The sequence below is a fragment of the Haliaeetus albicilla genome, chromosome 25 (genome assembly GCF_947461875.1).
Source record: "Haliaeetus albicilla chromosome 25, bHalAlb1.1, whole genome shotgun sequence".
NCBI classification, from domain to species: Eukaryota; Metazoa; Chordata; class Aves; order Accipitriformes; family Accipitridae; genus Haliaeetus; species Haliaeetus albicilla.
The window spans coordinates 10,328,133-10,347,474 of record NC_091507.1 but is presented as its reverse complement, the minus strand read 5'-3'; the positions used below and the strand labels follow the sequence as shown (position 1 = coordinate 10,347,474).

General features: G+C 40.5%; 1 protein-coding gene across 1 annotated transcript in view; it reads right to left on the bottom strand.

Annotated features, from left to right (window-relative positions):
- CYFIP1 (cytoplasmic FMR1 interacting protein 1) overlaps nucleotides 1-19,342 on the bottom strand; it is an 80,446-nt gene that overhangs the window by 48,068 nt on the left and 13,036 nt on the right. The window contains exons 2-14 of the mRNA XM_069769962.1: nucleotides 14,081-14,204; nucleotides 13,815-13,904; nucleotides 12,357-12,434; nucleotides 11,171-11,272; nucleotides 9,764-9,945; nucleotides 8,301-8,397; nucleotides 8,031-8,159; nucleotides 6,628-6,732; nucleotides 6,373-6,464; nucleotides 5,021-5,138; nucleotides 4,243-4,365; nucleotides 505-630; nucleotides 49-215 (exon numbers count right to left, since the gene is read on the bottom strand). Coding sequence (XP_069626063.1) covers nucleotides 49-215; nucleotides 505-630; nucleotides 4,243-4,365; nucleotides 5,021-5,138; nucleotides 6,373-6,464; nucleotides 6,628-6,732; nucleotides 8,031-8,159; nucleotides 8,301-8,397; nucleotides 9,764-9,945; nucleotides 11,171-11,272; nucleotides 12,357-12,434; nucleotides 13,815-13,904; nucleotides 14,081-14,197 — 1,526 coding nt within the window. The 5' untranslated portion in view covers nucleotides 14,198-14,204. The remainder of the gene's footprint in view (nucleotides 1-48; nucleotides 216-504; nucleotides 631-4,242; nucleotides 4,366-5,020; nucleotides 5,139-6,372; nucleotides 6,465-6,627; nucleotides 6,733-8,030; nucleotides 8,160-8,300; nucleotides 8,398-9,763; nucleotides 9,946-11,170; nucleotides 11,273-12,356; nucleotides 12,435-13,814; nucleotides 13,905-14,080; nucleotides 14,205-19,342) is intronic.

Below are 19,342 nucleotides of genomic sequence, written 5' to 3'. Positions count from 1 at the left end.
AAGATTTGGGGGAAAGAATATAGGAGAAGATGAAAACAAGAATGCTACCTCTGAATGACATTTTTCTTCTTTTTAATGGCTTGTCTTAACGGCTCTCTAAGTGTGACCTGGGCAAAGTCCTGAAGAGCTGCATAAATGGTATGGCGAATGGCATGATTGAAAACACTTTCCATCCTTCCCATCAGCACCTGAAGACCTTTGATCATGGCAATCACCTGCAAAAAAAAAAAAAAAAAAAGTGTGTATTTTTCTTATTTTGTTTGTATAATTGTTCAAAAAGCCCTTTTTTAAATACAGAAAATGAGAAAAGGGGAAGTTACAAAAGATAAAGGATAGTTTTCCTGTGCTCCTCCTACATATTGAATAGAGGAAAACATGCTCTTTCAGTGTCAACACAGGGCATGCTGTCTTTTTGCACTGGGTATAGAAAATGCTTATAGAGAATGTTCTCCTTTGCATAGAATTAATCTTTCGAAAATCCCTGTAAAAAAAGATTTATCTTACCTCAACCAAAGCAAACTTCTCCTCACTAGTATAATTGTATCTTGTTGCTCTTTCATACTCTTCTGCATTGTCAGGACAATCTTTATTAGAATATTTGTCAGTTGGGTGTACCAGCTTCCATGAATACTGCAGTTCACACAGCAGAATATGGAGAAAAAAAGATGGGGGGAAAAAAAAAAAAAAAAGGCCTGAGAAACACAAAACATAGGTGGACACAAATAACATGCTTTAAGAAATACTCCAGTGTTTTCAAGAATATCTGAAAAATGGTATTTGGTACCATTCTCAAAACTTGCATAAATTCTGAAACTACTATCTAGTGGAAATGCCAAACAATAATCTGCCTAAAAAATTTTCGTGAAAGTCAGCGATCCTGTATTAGTTCAAAAAATGCAATTCACACTCAGCAGTTAATGCACTTCAGGGTATTTTTTACTGAGCAAATGCTAGCGTAGGCATTAGTTTCTTCTCCACTTGAAGCATGAGAAACACAGACAGACCTCAGAGCATAACAAAAGAATCCATCACACCCACACACAAAAAGAGAAGCTTCCAACTTGGCCAAATATTCACATTTAGAATTCAAAAGACAACTGGAAAACTACATGGTTTTGGGGTGGGGCTTTTTAAATATTTACTAGGCTTAAAGGTGTGGAAATAGCTGTATTATCTGTGACAATATCATCTGCACAGCACGCATTTCTCTTAAATATTGCCTTTTCAGTCACTGCAAACACAGGTCAAAATGTTCCTGAGCAGTGTCAGGCTGATCTAATATCCATCAGGGTACATCTAGCGAAAAATCCTAGCCACATTTAATACGATTTTCTCACAGTTAGAGTTCAGCGAATAGTAAGGTCTGGCTGATATTGTCTTTACATAAGTGTTAGATTGCAGCGCAATATAAATTTGCATACTATAATGGATCAATATTTGCACCAATTTACCTACAGCAAAGAAGAACATCACACCCTGCAACCTACGTGCTACAAAGAGGACACCGGGGAAATTATTAAACAAAGATGAAGCATTTTGGGGGCATTAAGTTGACAGGGTTAAGTTGGACATCAACTGAAACTTTTTAACTGAACATGATGCAGGTAATAAGGATCATGGATACCAAGTGAATGCAGAAGACAGGTAAGTAAGTAGAATACTCCAGATCAGAATAAATTCTCAGTAGGAAGGCAGGGGGAAGGTGAACACAAACTCACATGAGAAGTGCTTAAGGGAATCCATACAAATCAGAAAGACAAAGAAAAGCAGTGATAATAGGCAAAAAAACCCTGCTGTGGTCCTCAGAGAAAGTTTGTTCTGGAACTGGGAGGATAAAAACAGATCTAAGAACAAAAGAATTTCTACAGATATATAATAAAATAGGAAGATAGTCACTGTGAAGAGAGAGCCTGAATGCAGCAACTTGCAATGACAGAAATAAAGGCATCAAGTCTGGGAGTTGAAGAGGCCAGAAACAGATGACAGAAACTTCTCTTAAGAAGGAGAAAAGGAGAATAAGATTTTCACCATAAAATACACTGTTGATTTAAACAGGAATAGGATAATACAGAAAAAAGCATGACTGGCTTTTAAAAGAGGTAGTCAAAAATACAGAAGAGAAAGAAAAGTGGGTCTCTAGCTATGCCCACTGTGACCACACTGGATTCACGTAGTGCAAATGGCTTGATGCTCCCTCAGACATCAGAGGCAGAGGAGGAGCAAGTCTGGCTTCTCTCATACAATATGTCATCTGTTTCAACCCTTCCTAGAACATGCTTTGGTGCAGGTAAGACATGCAGCTTTTATGTAAGCGTCTGCAGCATAAAAAGGACTCCCGCATCCTCCTCTTCAATTTCTGCCTTAAGCAGTTTCTTACTGGAAAAAACACAGTCACTTTTCTAACTGGCATCTGTTTTTAAAATAAATTATTAAAATACAGAGAAATAACTCTGCAGGTTCTTTATTTCCCCTCCCTCATCTCCTCTCAATTTTTCCTTTCCCCACATTTACTTTCCTTTTGACTAAAAGCCTAATCTAAAGCAAAGAGGAGCCTTTCCATCCATTTTTGTGTCTTTGGTTAAGACCTTACATGCTTCAATTTACTAAGTGAAGATGTCTAAACATAGCTAGTTGAAGCTGTTCTATCACCTCCTGTTTGACTGCATGTTGGTATGGATATTTCTAACGGAATATAATTTTAAACAACGGTTCGAGGAAAATAATGAAGTCTTAGTCTACAAAATGTATGTATCAAGAGCAACAATGTATTGGATTTGTGTGGCAAGGTTTTGGTAGTGGAGGGGGCTGCAGAGGTGGCTTCTGTGAGAAGCTGCTAGAAGCTTCCCCCATGTCCGACAGAGCCAATGCCAGCCGGCTCCAAGACGGACCCACCGCCGGCCAAGGCCGAGTCAATCAGTGACGGTGGTAGTGCCTCTGGGAGAACAGATTTAAGAAGGGAAAAAAGTTGTGGTGGGGACAGAAACTGCAGCTGGAGAGAGGAGTGAGAACATGTAAGAGAAACGACCCTGCAGACCCCCAGGTCAGTGCAGAAGGAGGGGGAGGAGATGCTCCAGGCACCAGAGCAGAGATTCCCCTGCAGCCCGTGGGGAAGACCCCGGTGAGGCAGGCTGTGTCCCTGCAGCCCAGGAAGGTCCACGGGGGAGCAGATCTCCACCTGCAGCCCGGGGAGGACCCCACGCCGGAGCAGGGGGATGCCTGAAGGAGGCTGTGACCCCGTGGGAAGGACCCGCGCTGGAGCAGGCTCCTGGCAGGACCTGTGGCCCCATGGAGAGAGGAGCCCACGCTGGAGCAGGTTTGCTGCAGGACTTGTGACCCCACAGGGGACCCACGCTGGAGCAGTCTGGGCCTGAGGGACTGCAGCCCGTGGAAGGGACCCACACTGGAGCAGTTCATGAAGAACTGCAGCCTGTGGGAAGGATTCACACCTTGGAGAAGTTTGTGGAGAACTGTCTCCTGTGGGAGGGACCCCATGCTGGAGTAGGGGAAGAGTGTGAGGAGTCCTGCCCCTGAAGAGGATGAGGCAGCAGAGACAACACGTGATGAACTGATTGTAACCCCCATTCCCTGTCCCCCTGTGCCGCTGCAGGGGTAGGTAGAGAATTCAGGAGTGAAGCTGTGCCCGGGAAGAATGAAGGGGTGGGGAGAAGGTGTTTTAAGATTTGGTTTTATTTCTCATTACCCTACTCTGGTTTGATTGGCAATAAATTAAGTTAATTTCCCCTAAGTTGAGTCTGTTTTGCCTGTGATGGTAATTGGTTGAGTGATCTCTCCCTGTCCTTATCTCGACTCACAAGCCCTTTGTTATATTTTTCTCTCATTTGTCTAGCTGAGGGGGGGACTGATAGAGCGGCTTTGGTGGGCACCTGGCATCTAGCCAGGGTCAACCCACCACAAATGCAAAAACATCTAGTCAAGGCTCACAAATGATCACCTATCCATTAAATATAACAAGTTGAATGTACTGTATGAGATTGACTGTATGAGATTGTACGCGCTACTGGATCTTCAAAGCAGCAGCATTACTCCTAGCCTCTGAGAACTTCATGTGCCTTCCTCTGAAAATGTGTTTTGGAGCAGGAGGAGAAAAGGAGTGAAGGAAGAAGGAAGAGAAGAATTAAGGGAACAAAACACAAGACACATTTTCATTCCATTAAAGCAAAGCCTGTCCAACCTCACCAAGCTGCTTCTTTTTCATCTGGTTTTACTCCCTGGATAACATACCACTTCCATGACATGTGCACTCCACTGGGAGAGAAGCTGCAGGCCTTGGAGAGACAGATCAAAGAGCTTCCGATACTCTGCATCTGTTTTTTGAGCTTCCTGTCTACCAGATCCAGTCACCACCTAAAACATTATTAAACAACAACAAAAAACGCCAAACCCACATCAGAACATGCTGTATCCAGCACCCATAGCCAAATTTCTACATAGATTTCTTTTAAAGCACTGAAACAGCATCATGTACCAACACCTGCATTAATATCAGCTTTTTATTCTAGAGACTTTACATAGTTAAACTTCACAGATTTTGGTCAAGTGATGGAAACCACTGGTTTCCCTCATCACCAAAATATTGATGCAGATGAATTCAAGACACTAATTAGGTAAATTATATATATGTTATAGGTTCTATATATGTATACATGTGCATTTCTTTTCTTTTAGTCTCATTTAAACTGCTATAAGCACCCATTTGGAGTAAGGGCTAGACAACCTATTACAAAAAAGACATGCCAAAAGTTCTAGGATATATATCCTACATAGATAGATATAAGCAGAAGAATACTGCAGTTTGTATGATGTATCGTTATTATTTTAAATTTAAATAGTGTAAATATCATGCAGAGACTAGGTACCAGCCCTGCAGCCAGCTTTTCTTGGTTCAGATGATAGAGCTTTGTCATTTACCTAGCCTGAGGTTTACCCACTCTTCAGATATTTAACAGAAACTGTTAATCAGTGATGTGAAATTTGCATGAATAGCTTTAATCCCACACACCTCACTGTTGCTGTAACGAGCCAGTTCTGATATGAAACGCATATGGTCTTCTCTGATTTGGATCATCTGCTCACATATATTGTATTGGGGACTGCTGCTGGAAGACGTGCATGTCCATCTGTTTCAGATGACAAAAACCCCCACCTAAATCAGTTTAGGCAATGAACAGTACAACTGATACTGCAAAGAAAGAACCACAATGCATGACTTTTTAAAAAAAAATCTTCCTTTGAGGCCTTTCCACTCCTCACACCTCTACCTCTGACCCTGCACAACCCATTAGTGACGGATTGCCCTTCTGAGTTCAAACAGCACTTCTTCCAAGTCTTAAGAGAAAATTTTTTTCTTTTCTTTTCTGTATGTTTTTTAAAGGCTGCTGCTATGAAATACAAACCAGCATTTCTCTTCAGGAGCAAACACTTAGGGACAGAACCGAAAAGTACTGAAAGGCAGGGCAGAAGTATAGGTATAGGCTATAAGAGACATCTAGCTACCTTCAGACTGTTTTTCATTATTCTTGTTTAAATATGAAAACCCTACAGTATGCTCCCAACTATAAAAAAAAGGCATTATTAAATACTATCAAGATGTTATCAAGAGGGACACAAAAGACATGCTACCCAGAATGTCATGTTAAGTAGCCTCATATTTTTAGTAGCTCAGTAGGCCCACTGCTGATGATTTTCTCTTAGCAATTACATGCAGGTTATGTGTTTTTTCTGCAGGAATTAAAATGCAAAGCACTACATTCTAAAGTCACATAACTGCATGGAGGGAATGTCTTGGAGGAGCACAGAAATGTTCGCTAAAACAAAGCAATAACCATAAACCATGGAACCATTTATGTAAAAACTGGCTGCATTTTCCAGCCATTTTGCTGTGCTGCACACCTAGCAAAAAAAAAAAGAAAAAAAAAAAGAGGGGGGAGACAAGCTAAGTTGCTGCTCCATATACAATATACACATGCCTATTTACCCATGCACTACTACTGCTCACCTTGCTTAGTAAAATCCTTCATTTCTTTTAAAGAAAGTTTCATATTTAAAGGAAAAAATAAAAATGAAATTAGTGTAAGATAAAATTCATTTCCTCCAACCCAGCTGATAAGAAACGTCACGGATGCAAGAATGAGCTCAGTAGCATACAAAGGTCTTTAAACAACCTGTTCCTTTAGCTGTACTTATTACATGAAATACATTAATAGTAAAATACCCACACCAAAAAATAGACCGAGGCAAAAATCCTACTAATTACCACAGAGCCACAGACTAATGGGTAATTATGAAAATACACTCCAAGGGTCTGACCTTCCCCAGCCCAGATGCTCCCCTCTGTCTCCTTCTCCTCCTTACCTGGATTTATTTTCCTCGTAATGGGCACTGGTCTTAATGTATCTTGCAAGTTCAATCTGCATGTCACCAAATAGTGGGACAACCTGCAACTGCTGTACACAGGGAATAAATCAGATTAGATAAGTTATTAAACACAAATCTTAGTGGAAGGAAACCATTATTTACCCATATGAAAGTCCTATATATTTAAAATGCAAGGGGAATTACCTTTAAAATCACATATTAAGAAACACTTAACCTAATCTCTTAACCAACCTTAAAGAACTTGTCTATCTTGGCTAAATTTATTCTTTTCTTTGCATCCAGCTTATAGATGTTACTGACACTTCCATCCATCAGGTACAATCCAAAGCCCATAACCTGCAAAAGAAAAAAACCAAACCTCTCCGCAAAAGGACCTCAAACATAAAAACCTGCTGCAGTAAGACCATTCTTCATATCATTAAAAAAAAGTAATACTTTAAAAACACAGACCTGAAACACCCACTGTCCATCAAACAGAATATATTTTCAAACACATAGATTTCTGTGGCATTCTTTTATTATATGTATATTAGTAGTTTTTATATTAACATTAGCTTGACAAGTTATCCTTAAAAGATGCTACTTGTTTGTATCAAGGTTTAGCATACAAAAAAATCTCACTGAAACTAGAGTCTGGCTATTTTTAGGCAGGTTTTTTTTTTTTCACTTCTGTTTTATTAAAATTCTGTATATGCAAACTGATCTGTAACAGAAATTTAGATCTAACATCTCTGAGCTATTGCTTTTTATGGCTTTCAGCACATCTCTGAATTATACACTCAAGAGCTCAGAAGCATCCAAAAAATATCTAATTACATTTTGTCCAAATTATTCATTATGTTATAATTCAGTATTTATAATAAGAAGACCTGAGCATTAGCAACTTAATGTGTTCTAAGCATACATTTACCAAACAAAAGGCCTAAATATGAAAGACACGTTGCACATCCCTACAGACAGAATGTAAATGTTCTAGAATTCATGTATTGTTTCATGATGCTTCAGTTTGGTCCTAATAAACAGAGCTCTTCAGAAGTTAAACACTGAAGGGACTCAAAATATTTGTCATGAGGCAAATTTTCAATTCTTACTCTATACCTTTTTTTCCACTGCAAGATATGCAGCTGATAATGTCAACCACACTTCACGTTGCCCAGCAGCCTCTTATTACATGTACATATTCCAGCTAACTAAACTTATCTACTTACTAACCCTAATTTTAAGCTGCTTCTTCCCTGAAATCTTTGATACACCAAAACCACTTTGATACCTCCAAAAGCCTTTTATACAAACTTGCCACATATCTAAAATAAAACATAGTAGTTCCTTTCTGTTTTCATTATACTTCATAGAAACACAATTCCATGGAATTGGTTTCCTAAAAAGGCTGCAGTTCAATTGGATCAACTTCAATTTATGACGAATGAAAATGGATTAGAAAGTTTCTACACAGATTTAGCATGTAATAAAATAAAAAGACAATGGAGAGTGGAAAAAAAAAAGAAAAAAGGAATCATTTGAGTTATTTGGTTAATTTGGTTCAATTTAAAAAAAAAACCAACCAAACAGGAATTCAAATATCTGTGTCCTGCCTCAACCATTTTTTTTTAATTTTGTACCAAAAAGAAACCTACTTTCAAAAGCATGTGTTTCTCACTGGGCGTTAGATACATTTTATTTTCATAGTAGTCCACACACAAATTCACAATATCTGCAAGCAGCTCTTCATAGCCCACAATCACCTCCAACTGCTGCTGTAAAGACTGGAAAAAAAAAGACGAAAAAGATATTAGTCAAGTAGTTATATTCCCTGGGCATCAACAGTTACTACCAACCTGGAAGAGTTTTATTTTAATAGTTTTGTAAAGCATTAGGTACTTTGCAAAAAGACAATTAAAGCTTACTTGTGTTATCTTGTTGTGGTTGGCAAGGAACATGGAGAGGTTCTGGGATTCTTGAATGGACTGAGGATCTGCCATTTTCCGCAGGAACTGAGCAGCTCTTTGAAAACAGAAGAAAAAACAGTATTTCTCTTCAGCAGGACTGCTTGTAAGCAAATCTGTCCCCTCTCAATAGAAACACACTCATCCCCAAATCTGCCAGGGGAACTCTAAGGTGTCAGCAGATCTTTAAGTGCCAGTACCATGGCGTATCATTCACTGCTCGTACAGGATTGTCAACCTCAGTGCATCTCCCACCTCCAAACTCCTGAATCAAGCAGAAAGAACTTGGCAGACACAGTCAGTACTTTTTTGCCACAGCTTTATAAATGTGAGTTATCCAAACACAGGCTATGGACTCAACAAATCTGTGTCAAGAGCCTGTTTCATGAAAGATAAAGGGAAGGCTTTTTAGGAAAATAGCTGAAAAGAAAGGTGAAAGTTCACTATAAGAGAGATATGGCCTTAATTTATTCCAAATGAACTGTCTTCTAATCCCAAATCCCCCACTGCACCCTAGTTAAAAGACCCAATCCGTCCCAACCCAAAAACCATTGGGTATATCCCTCAACTGATGAGGGCAGCGATGGCTCTACAGACCCAAGCCACGCAACAATCCAGGAAAAGTCAGCCTTCCAGAAAATAGAGTTTGTCCTCCAGAAACATGCATCCAAAGAAAAAAATGCAAACCAAATAAGTTTAAGAGATCTCCAGGCACAACAACAACTACAAAAGGCAACTACTGGTAGAAGTAGAAATTAAATCTCATGTAAGTGGAAGCAGCATAGATAAAATTGGCTAGTCATTGCCTGAATGGTTTTCTTTATGAAAGATCACAGATGCTGCAGCTGGCATAAAGACTGTCTTCCCCTGCTGTTCTCACCACCGTGTTTGACAAAAGATACCCGATACCATCTGGCAGCTCAAGCAGAAAAGTTGGCCACTGATATTCCACCCTCCTCCCCTCCCTGCTACCTCTGTGGTCATGACAAACTCAAATAGCAAAGCTGAAATGTCTTAAGAACAAGTGTAAAAACTCTCAGCTACAAATGTCAAAAGTGGATGCCTAGGATAGGATAGGATAGACTAGGAGTGGCACAAGCAACCAGAAAGCCAGTTTCCTCTCAAACTTAAGAAGAAAGGTTTACTGAGCAAAGTATTTTAACTATGTTAAGCATACACCAAGACAGAAGTATTTAACAGCTTGGCATTAAAAGGCAGAAGAACCTTTTGCTGCTGGAAGAACAGCATAAAGAAAATAGATTTACTCAACTGCCTAACTGCAGTCAATGCATCCCAACCTGTCCCACACACGAAGGACTACTTTTGAAGAGAAAGCTGTCAGAAAAAGAGCAACTGCTGCCATCTCGTGGGAGGCCTCTATCCTGGCAGCAGAAACCTGGGTCCTGTCGCTCCTTGCCACTTACCGCTTGTAGGCTGAATGGTCGTTCTTCACACTGCACTTCATATTTTTCAACTCATCCAATACTGCAAACATGTTGATGAATTTGCCCAGCGTGATCAGATATGCTTCAGACACAAAGTCCTTCCTCCTCTCTGCGTGGCACAAGCGTCTCACCTCCCCACAAAATCGTTCAATTGCATTTCTCTAATGGGGAAAAAAAGAAGAAACAGGGAGTAAAAGCCATGACATTTCCAGGAAAAAAGCTTCATTGCATAACTGGGGCTGGTCCAATGAAAAGCGCCACTGAAGCAGAAAAACGTGTAAAGCATGCAAGGCTAACGAGGCATCAGCACAGGCTTTTCAGCTCCACCTCTGTGGACTGGCTGAGTGCTACAAGTGTCACCAGTGATTTTTGCCACAGAGCCTGCCTGGCGCAAGAGGCAAGGTTCTTTGCAGATTAAAGTCATAAAAGTTTAAAATCCCTTTGAAAAAAGCGATTTCACGCTCTCTAGTGAGGAAGTGTATATGCATTAAAAAGCAAATTATAGGTATGTTCCCTTAAAACAAAAGAAATCCACAGCGCACTGTACATGCCAACTCTCAAAACCATCTTGGCACATGTTTATTTGAGGGCTTATTTCCAAGTACACATCAGGGACATTTGAGATGGTGATTACAAGTACAAAAAAGACAGCGACTTCGAATGCAAAGAGGAATCTGTTCTGACTTTAGAGCACTAATCTCCTTGAATGAAAGGAGATTGTTTGTACCCAGTGAGATCGGCCAGTTGGGGAAGACGACAGGAAATACTACATTTCATTCAGTCTCCTCCTCCTGTGTGCTGCAGGGCTCGCAGGCGCTAGCTGCTCTGGCTCCCTCCAAATAATGCCTGGAAACATCCTCAGTCCATTGAACCAGATGGCAACCTTCCAGCATGGACGGAGAAAGCGAGACAGACTGCTATTCTCCAGCACCCATGTAGCTCAGGTGGCTGGCAGGTCACAACAACTGGGTTAGCTTGCCTCAACTATGAATTTCCATAGCAAACTTGCACCTGCTGCTCTGGTGTCCAGACTTGTGGATCCCTCACTTCCCAACAAACGGTTTCTGTGCCAAGATGCTTTTATGTATACATGTGAAACATATTATATTTCTATTTCCTTTCTTCCTAGTGCCAGAACTGTCCCCACGTGCTGTGTAGGGACCATATGCAATTACCTTTGATTATATGCTGAAAGTCTTAATGAAGATCCCCTGAAGTTTCCAAGATAGGCGTTAGAAAGTCTGCCCTTCTGTGAGACAATATGGGGTTTTTTTTTTTTCAAAGTATAATGACTAGGTTCAGTATCTGGGCACACAAGATCAAGCATACAAAACAGGAATATGAGAATACAGTCCTACTGACAAATTTTGTTTCCATTCCTTTTACCTGAAAATACATAAAATTCATCAGTTTTGTGACTTCTGGCTCCAGAACTTCTACAGTTTTCTCATAAATTTCTACTCTGTTAGGCTGCTCGTTGCACTTGACCTGAGGACAATTAAAGAGATCATTACACTTGGAACTTTTGCTCATAAAGCTTCAGAAACTAAGAACCCCAATGGCAACTTGCGAAGACATATTATCATCCTAAAGTGACAAACTTCAGGCATAAATTGCCAGTTTGGGTAATTTTATGCTAGTCTTCCAAGATTAACTGTGTGTGTTTAAAAAAAAAAAAAAAATCTAAGATTTTTCTCTGTATTACCTCACAGCAAATAATTTAGTTTTCAAACACCTCTCTATGGTTAGGACAATATTCCTTCCACATTATTAAGCCACTTGCTGAAAGTCATGCACTAAAATAGGGGCAAAACCAGAAATAAAAACAGATTACCTGATTTGCACTCTAAATATTTAAACCACAGGATAAACCTTCCTTGCATTTCAGTACAAAAATAATTAAATTACAAACTCCTTATAAAGCAGGTAGGTGTCAGCTCATGGATATAATTTTGTTCCATTTTCTGATGCATCTTTACATTTTTCCCACCCCATCCCTGTACAAACATTCCAAGACAGTTGAGGCTGCCTATGGACTTCTCACCTATTCATAGGGGTTTACTTTTGTATACAGATCAATAAAACACTGTGTAGCTCTGACATTCAGAAAATTACTACGTAGGATGTCTAGAAACTTAAATGTTTAACCTGAATTGTAATTATTACATGCTATGCCACCTGTTAAACCTGCTTTGAACTTAAGTGTTAAGTTGGGGGAGGTGTCCATTCTCTTGAAAGAAATTAATTAAATTTTGACCTTAAACGGATCTGACAATCAAAAATTTTGCTTCTAGAGCACATTACCCCTATACTACTCTTGAACCAATCAGTAAGATTAACACAGACTCCATGAGGTATTGCTATAGCTCAGGAGGAAAAGAAGGGCGGAAAAAGACACACACCAACTGGTCCCCAAGTGCTAAAAAGACAGTATGGCATGCCCAGCTTGCCTATTCGTGAGTCAAAGTAGACTACATTTCATAGCTCCTTGATAAAGCTATATCCATGCAACCCCAACCAAAACAAGACAGAAGTTCACATGACGCATGACAGTTCAATTTTCATCCTTTACCTGAGGAATGGCTCTTGAGCAGCTTCTCCATGTGTATAACATGACTGCATATTCCTGACCCTCTTCTAGCATTTCATTCTGTAAGAAAGACACTCAGCATAATTAGGCATTGTAATACAAAAGGGTTAAATCCACTTGTCTTCCATCATTCCAAAACCTTGTCCAAACAAACCTATGATGAATGTATATGTACAAACACAAATATATTGCAAGCTGAATGATACATCAACTGTATGTATGTAAAATAATATTACCATAATTCATACGCTCAGTTGGCATATTACATGTATTAGAGCTGACCAGCTCCTGAGGTCCAGCTTGGCTATAAACCAACAGCTAAAAAAATAATTTCATTTATTCTCAGTCATGTGTTTTAGCACCCAAACTATTTCTGAGAGAATTCACATCATCCTCTTAATACCACATAAGCCAACAAACACCCACTAGATCACTAATCAACAACTGCAGCAAATATACCTACCCAATGACAAAAAATTATTATCTCCCCAGATCAGATTGGTTTTTGTGTTGTTCTTTCTTCCCCAAAACTAAAGACACTGTGATCTATAAATAAAAATGCTAATCTGAAAGGGGGTGGTGGTCTTGTTTTTCTTTTTTAACGTTGGGTACTGCAAGTGGAATGGTCCAGGTTGAAAGAGTCAGCACATGCAGAGCAATATCCTTTTTTTACATGTCAAAGGAGAGGGCCCACAACATCCAAACAATCAAAACAGGTTAAGGAGTTGCCAGATAATTTTAAGAGTAGATTGGTGTAAATACACATAATTTTCATTAGCATGTAATCAGGTGCTTAACCTGCCCATTCCACTGTTTGTGAATTGACTTCTAGAATTACAAGACATATCACTCCTCATTTTCCAGGAGTGCCATGAAATGACAAGTTCAGTACAGACCAGCATTCACAGCCTGCAATTTATTTGTATCCCAAAACAGCAACACCACCAGCAGAGATGGATGGAGTTACTAGTGGGACTGTTAAAAACCACAGAATACCTTACACAAAAGCATGCCAATAAACCACTAACATACACACATCACAGTGAGGAAGCCAACAAAAACCCTTCAACACCACTAAACTGACAGAGAAGTAGTGGAAATTTGGGAGGATGGAAGTAATTTTTCACTCAAGTTACAGCAGCTACCTGTCAATACAACCAACTCACCTCACAATACTGTAAAAATGCATAATGAAAGCAAGAAACTTTTGAGCAACATTGGCTGATCAAGGAGAAATACCATTTCAAAATTATCAAGAAGTACATGTATGAAAAAAGAGAAGCCACACACTTTTTCATCTCACTGCCTCCTGGAAGTGCTGTAGGCAACCTGGTTTGTGGTTTTCTGTGACCACAAGTCTTACAATAAAATGCAAGAAGACATGTTCCTCTCCTTTTGTTCCAAGTTAACACAAAAGTATATATCTGAACATCTACCTACCATGCTAGAATGGACTGTAGCTTGCTCAATATATCTTGCAATGCCAGTGACAAAAGCATTTCTGTCTTCAAAATTAGTGTTGAAGTTTGGCTGCAGAGAAGGCAAAATGCAGAATTTAATCCTTGGTAAGGAAAAGAATTTTATATATATTGCAAATATAAACATGCTTTGGGTTTGGTTTTGCTTTTTTTTTTTAAATGCACATACTCTATTTCTTAACAGCAATGGGAAATGGAAAAACTCTTTTTCCTACAATGACAACACACCTGGTAAAGCAGAGATGATGGCGGCGGTTCAATACATGGTTGCTGATCTGGCAATGGTAATTCTTCCAAGAGATCCACATTGGACAAGGCATCCTCCAGTGTTACTTGAGCAGTCATTTTGCACCTGGTTAAAAAATACATACATACATAAATGTATACACACATACGTATAACTTTTTATATATTATTATATACACAGAAAACAAGTGAGTAGTACGAAGAGCAGGGAACTACTCACGCCATGGGAAATGTGCAGTTTCCCTTCAACCATAACAGAAGGGGAACAGTCAAAACTGAAACACAGCTGGTTTTAGTATACAAGTTTAAAAAAGACTTTTAGGACTAACACCCACCTCCTTACTTTTACGGGTTGAGCAATGTTTCTCTTCGCCAAGGCTGCACACCAGAAATACACACAAAATAGAGGAAAGGATGACCTCTAATGAACAGTAAAGAAAGGAAGACTACTATGTACCCTTCTCTGGTTAAGCTAGAAGGAAAGTTATTCTACGGTCTGCTTCAGTTACAATAAACACAGAAAAATCCTGTAACAAGCAGAGGTCTAAAACTTTCCTGTAAGGTTTCAGTTTTGAGCCAACAAGTCTTCAAACCCTTATGCACAGATACTACCAGTCCATCTTCAGGAGACCTGGCTGTCAAAAGGTGCCAGCAGTCTCCAGTGTTTCATGTCCTAGGACATCCAGATCTGCTTTGAGTGATTAGTGATAGAGAGGCACAAAACTCCTCAGGATCATGGCGATCTCCATACACCCTCAACTGCTGCCACTGTATAGGGGTTTGAACCAAAAACAATTACGAGAAGAAATTTTAGGAAGAAAGTGTAGGGTGGAACAACTCAATCATCCACTTTGTATAATGATCTACTCATCCTCCTAGGTGGAGTAAAGAATTCCTCATTTTTAAGATAACACCTCTAATCAAGCTGTCTCTTTTATTCCATAGGGCTTTGCAGGTTATTTCCCCCCACTTAGAAGAGCAAAACCATGCACCTACTGTGAAGGGTCTGAGGGCTGCCCTTCGCTCTCTCCAGGAGGACAGGAACATCCCCTGAAGCACAAGCGCCTGCACCCCGGAGGAACAGGGCTCTGCCTGGCACGTGTCACCCCCGTGGAGACCTGCCATCCCCACAGGCAGGGGGAATGGGCAGATCTCGCCACAGATTTGCCGAAAGCTCACCGTGAGAGAGCCAGGATGGGTTGGCAATCCCCCCACTTGCTGCACTTTTAGTGGCCTGGCAGAAAAACCTCCTCACTTTCTCTTACCTAATTATGGTTTCCTGTGGAAAGCCCCACAGAAACAACAGCTTTACCTCCAAGGAAAGGCTCAGCTGACACCAAAAAACCAAAAGCCAAAGCAAAGGGAAGGAAGCAGCCAGAAGTGATTACCTGTCTTCCTTCAGAGACCAACCCTGCGTCCCAAGCCATCGCCACAAAGCTAACACACCACGTACAGAGAGAGCTTGCCGACAACTTTAAACAAGCACCGTCAGAAAGGTCCACAGGCCTTCTGCTTCTTGAAACCCCAGCCCCAACCTTGCTTCAAGCCTGAGTGTATGAGGTTTTGTTAAAATAAATAAATAAACAAATGCCTATATTGTGCAATTTGTGATCCCTGCCAAAAAACGAGGAAGGACTGGACGGACAGGAGTGCCGGCTGGCAGACCTGCACCAGGATGCTTGCCCAACACCTACCTACACCCAGCTCAAGCTCCTTTACAAGAACCACAGTTATTCTCAAATTAGAGACCGGCAAAAGCCACAGCGTCCTCCCTTCGATAAATAAACAAACGCCAAAAAAATTCCACGTCTAGGCAAAAGTCCTGTGAGGAGGTCAGACTGTCAACAGTTTTACCCTAGAGGAAACGGAAGAGAGTTGCCAAGAAGTCGGAGCATTTCAAATAAACAGTATTTTCATTTTTGGTCTGAGTACCTCTAGATCAAGCTTTAGCTAAAAAAGAAAACAAAGCAACACTTTACATAGCTTAGTTTAACTGAAAGGCTCCTTCCAGCTTGAAACTCTTCCTCCTCTCAGCCTCTCTATCAAAGCAGAAAGCCCTGGCCGTGCAGCTGCTCCGAGATGGTGGTGGCACCAATGGGCCCATGGCCCTCTCCTCCACTGCACCGCAGGACAGGCAAACAGCCACAAACTGCAGGCTCCAAGCAAGCACAACAGGGGTCTGCTACAAAAAACTGCTCCACCTGTGCTCCAAAAACCATGGTGAAAAATGGCTGCCCATTCCACACCAAAAATTACTGCTCTTATCCACGTAAAGGGGAGCTGTCACTAAGTGCAAGAAAAGTATCAACACCCTCTCCCCAATGCACACATCTTCCTTCTCCTCCCAAAACATGGTCCGTTGATGACTCAGGTCCCTGCCACAGGAGAAAGCCAGGCATTCATAAAAGCCAGGCTCCTGACTTCCATTTCCTCAGCACTACAAGGAAATATTCTGAAGATATGGCTCTTAATCCCCATACGTGCTAGTTCAGAAAGCACGCCTGCACACTTCTGGCCTCAATATTTACAATTGCACAGGGGTTATCCTCCAGCATCAGCTTTCTATGTTCAGACTATCAGACATTAGACTATCTGGATTTTTTTTTAATACTGGGAAAATAATTTAAAAATAGAAACCAAAGCATAAGCAAAACCAATGTCCCATCTCACACTGCCACCTATTTAATAGCACATGTCTGGGAAACCCCCATTAGCAGGCCAGAGGCACAAGCTCAGAAACAAAAGCTTCCTGCTGCCCTCTGGGCTGTGAAGAGGAATACAGGAAGGCACATTTTTCCAAGCCCTTCGGCATGATTTCCCTAAGACAGATCAGCATTTTTTGAACCAGGAAAACATAAGTAATCGGGTGCAGACTGTTACAAAAGCCGCCTTCTTTTAAGGTCACTCACTGACAGCTCTGGTTTGTAATTTTGCCAAAGGGTAAAGGTATCCACATGCCTGGTGTTTCGTTGGCCAAGTTCAACGTTCCCGTTCAGCTTTTTACTCTGGTACCTAGCAAGACATGAGAGAGGAAGCAGCCCCTTCCTGCCGAGCTTTGGCACGTTTGCAAACGTTGCGAGGGCATGATTTGCGCTTCCCCTCGGCCCCCGAGAAGCGAGCAGCAGAGATTTGACAACAGCAGTGGTGTGGGGACAGCCAGAGCTCAGCCACACTCATGCCGTCTTAGCCAGGAGACAACCTCCCACAGCCAGGTGACACCACCACACGGTCCTTGCCACCTCCTCGCCTGATGTGGAAGCCCTGAGACCAGGACAGAAAAGATTTCCTTGAAGTTTGGGTTTTTTCCCCTTTCTTTTTCGCTGCTGCTGTTAATAAAACAGCTCCAGAAGACAAAGGCTATTTCTAATGTACAGCGACAGAGGGCTGGCAAAACCAGAATTTTTTCCCCCACTATGTCTCAGAAAAAGTAATTTAAGAAAACTAAAATTCCCAAGACACAAAATTGGATAGATTTGCCTCCTTAAGAGTCAGTCACCATGAGTTGTTACAGGTGAAATTACTGGGCAGGAGCACTAATATTTTAACAGACTCCCTTTTGGCAGAGAACATAAGAAACTTCAAAGACTGACTGAAGAAATTCAGAAGCCACAGTCTGATTAGGAGTTTACCTAAATGAGAACAGATTAAAACGCTGTAGTTATACTGATAATGATAGTTATACTAGTAAATTTACCCAAACTGTGAGAATTATTTTCTTACTAAATTCCTGTGATGATGTGTTTTCAGCTTTGTACCTTTTTCCAGGGTTTTCCAGATGGTTTTTCTCAGGTAGAAGACATGTAAGAATTACTTCTAAAATAATCCTCTTTTTCTTTTGTTATCTTTGTATCACGACCCATCATTATAGCAGTAAAGTCAAAATGCACTCCAAGAACACATTTTCTTGGACGTACACAACTTAATTAAAACCCATTAATTATCTGACATCAGATAATCACACAGAGAATCACATATGCCAGCAAGCTGTTTTGCTAAATTTTGGTGTCTAATGAGCACACCCAGCTTTCTAAGCAGGAAACAGCAGCATCTGTGCTGATTTCAGCTCCCTTTCCTGGATTTCAAAGCAAGAAAATCCCTGTCTCATGCACAGACAAGTTTCAGCCTTACAGTGCCAAGTCCCACTGCGTCCAAGGACCAGAGGTGTCAATCACAGGGGTTTTAGGGAAACTGGGTAAGTTAGTGCAAGGCCACTGACTAGCTTAAATTAAGATATTTTTCTTTTTCTTCAGTCTTGAAGGAGATGAGCACTGGCTGGGCCTGACCTGCTCAGAAAAGCTTGTGCTGCAGAGAAGCTTACTGAGCTGCCTGTGTCGCTTTTTGTCCACAAGAAAAACAAAACAAAAAAAGGCACCAGACCTTGAAGTCACTTTAGCATTGTTTACATTTTGATTTAACTTCAGAGCTGGCTTATTTCTGAAACATATTCAGACAAAAGATTCACCAGTCTTTTTTAAAATTCATAATTCTGTACTGTTGTTCACAGCCATGCAACTGCATGGTATGCAGTGACCTGCACACAACATTGCTCTGGTATTTAGAGAAGCTGAGTGTCAATCCTAATAAAGACACCATTTCCACATCACCATCCTTACAGAATAATGTTGAAGTCTTTGCAAAAGATCTACATTTTTAATTCCAAGCATGTCAGAAAATGCCAAGCGTGTATCTCTCAACCTTTCTCCTTTAGGCCTCCTCAGGCGTCAGATTATTTGGAAAAAAAATACGAACAGGAGCAAATCATGGGGAAAAGTCTTTTGGACAAAAAAAATAGAAAAGTGACCAGAAGAAATAATAAAAAACCAGAAGGTAAGGTCTGAGAAAGCAGAGAGTAGAGAGCATTAACTTCAGAATCACTGTGAGAGAGGCCTGCTATCATACTATTCAGCTCTCAAGCTCAAAGTTAAAAAAACTCCCCCAAATTCCAGGGAGTTAAGTAGTTATAAAAAAAAAAAAAAAAACAACAACTTTGAATTTTAAAGATTTCTTCCAGTGACAGACTAAAGCAGGTCAGATTATTTACCAAAGAGAAGATCAAAAGACAACTCCGGCGCTCAACTCTATAAATAGTTAAAACAGGAAAACGATGCTTGATGATACGAGATAGTTCTTAAACTTGTCAAGCAACAGCACACACAATTCAACAGATGTAGCTAGTAATTAAGTTAAAAAAACCAAACAGGTAAAGCAAATGAACTTAGGTAACCGTAGGTTTCTTGAGAACTT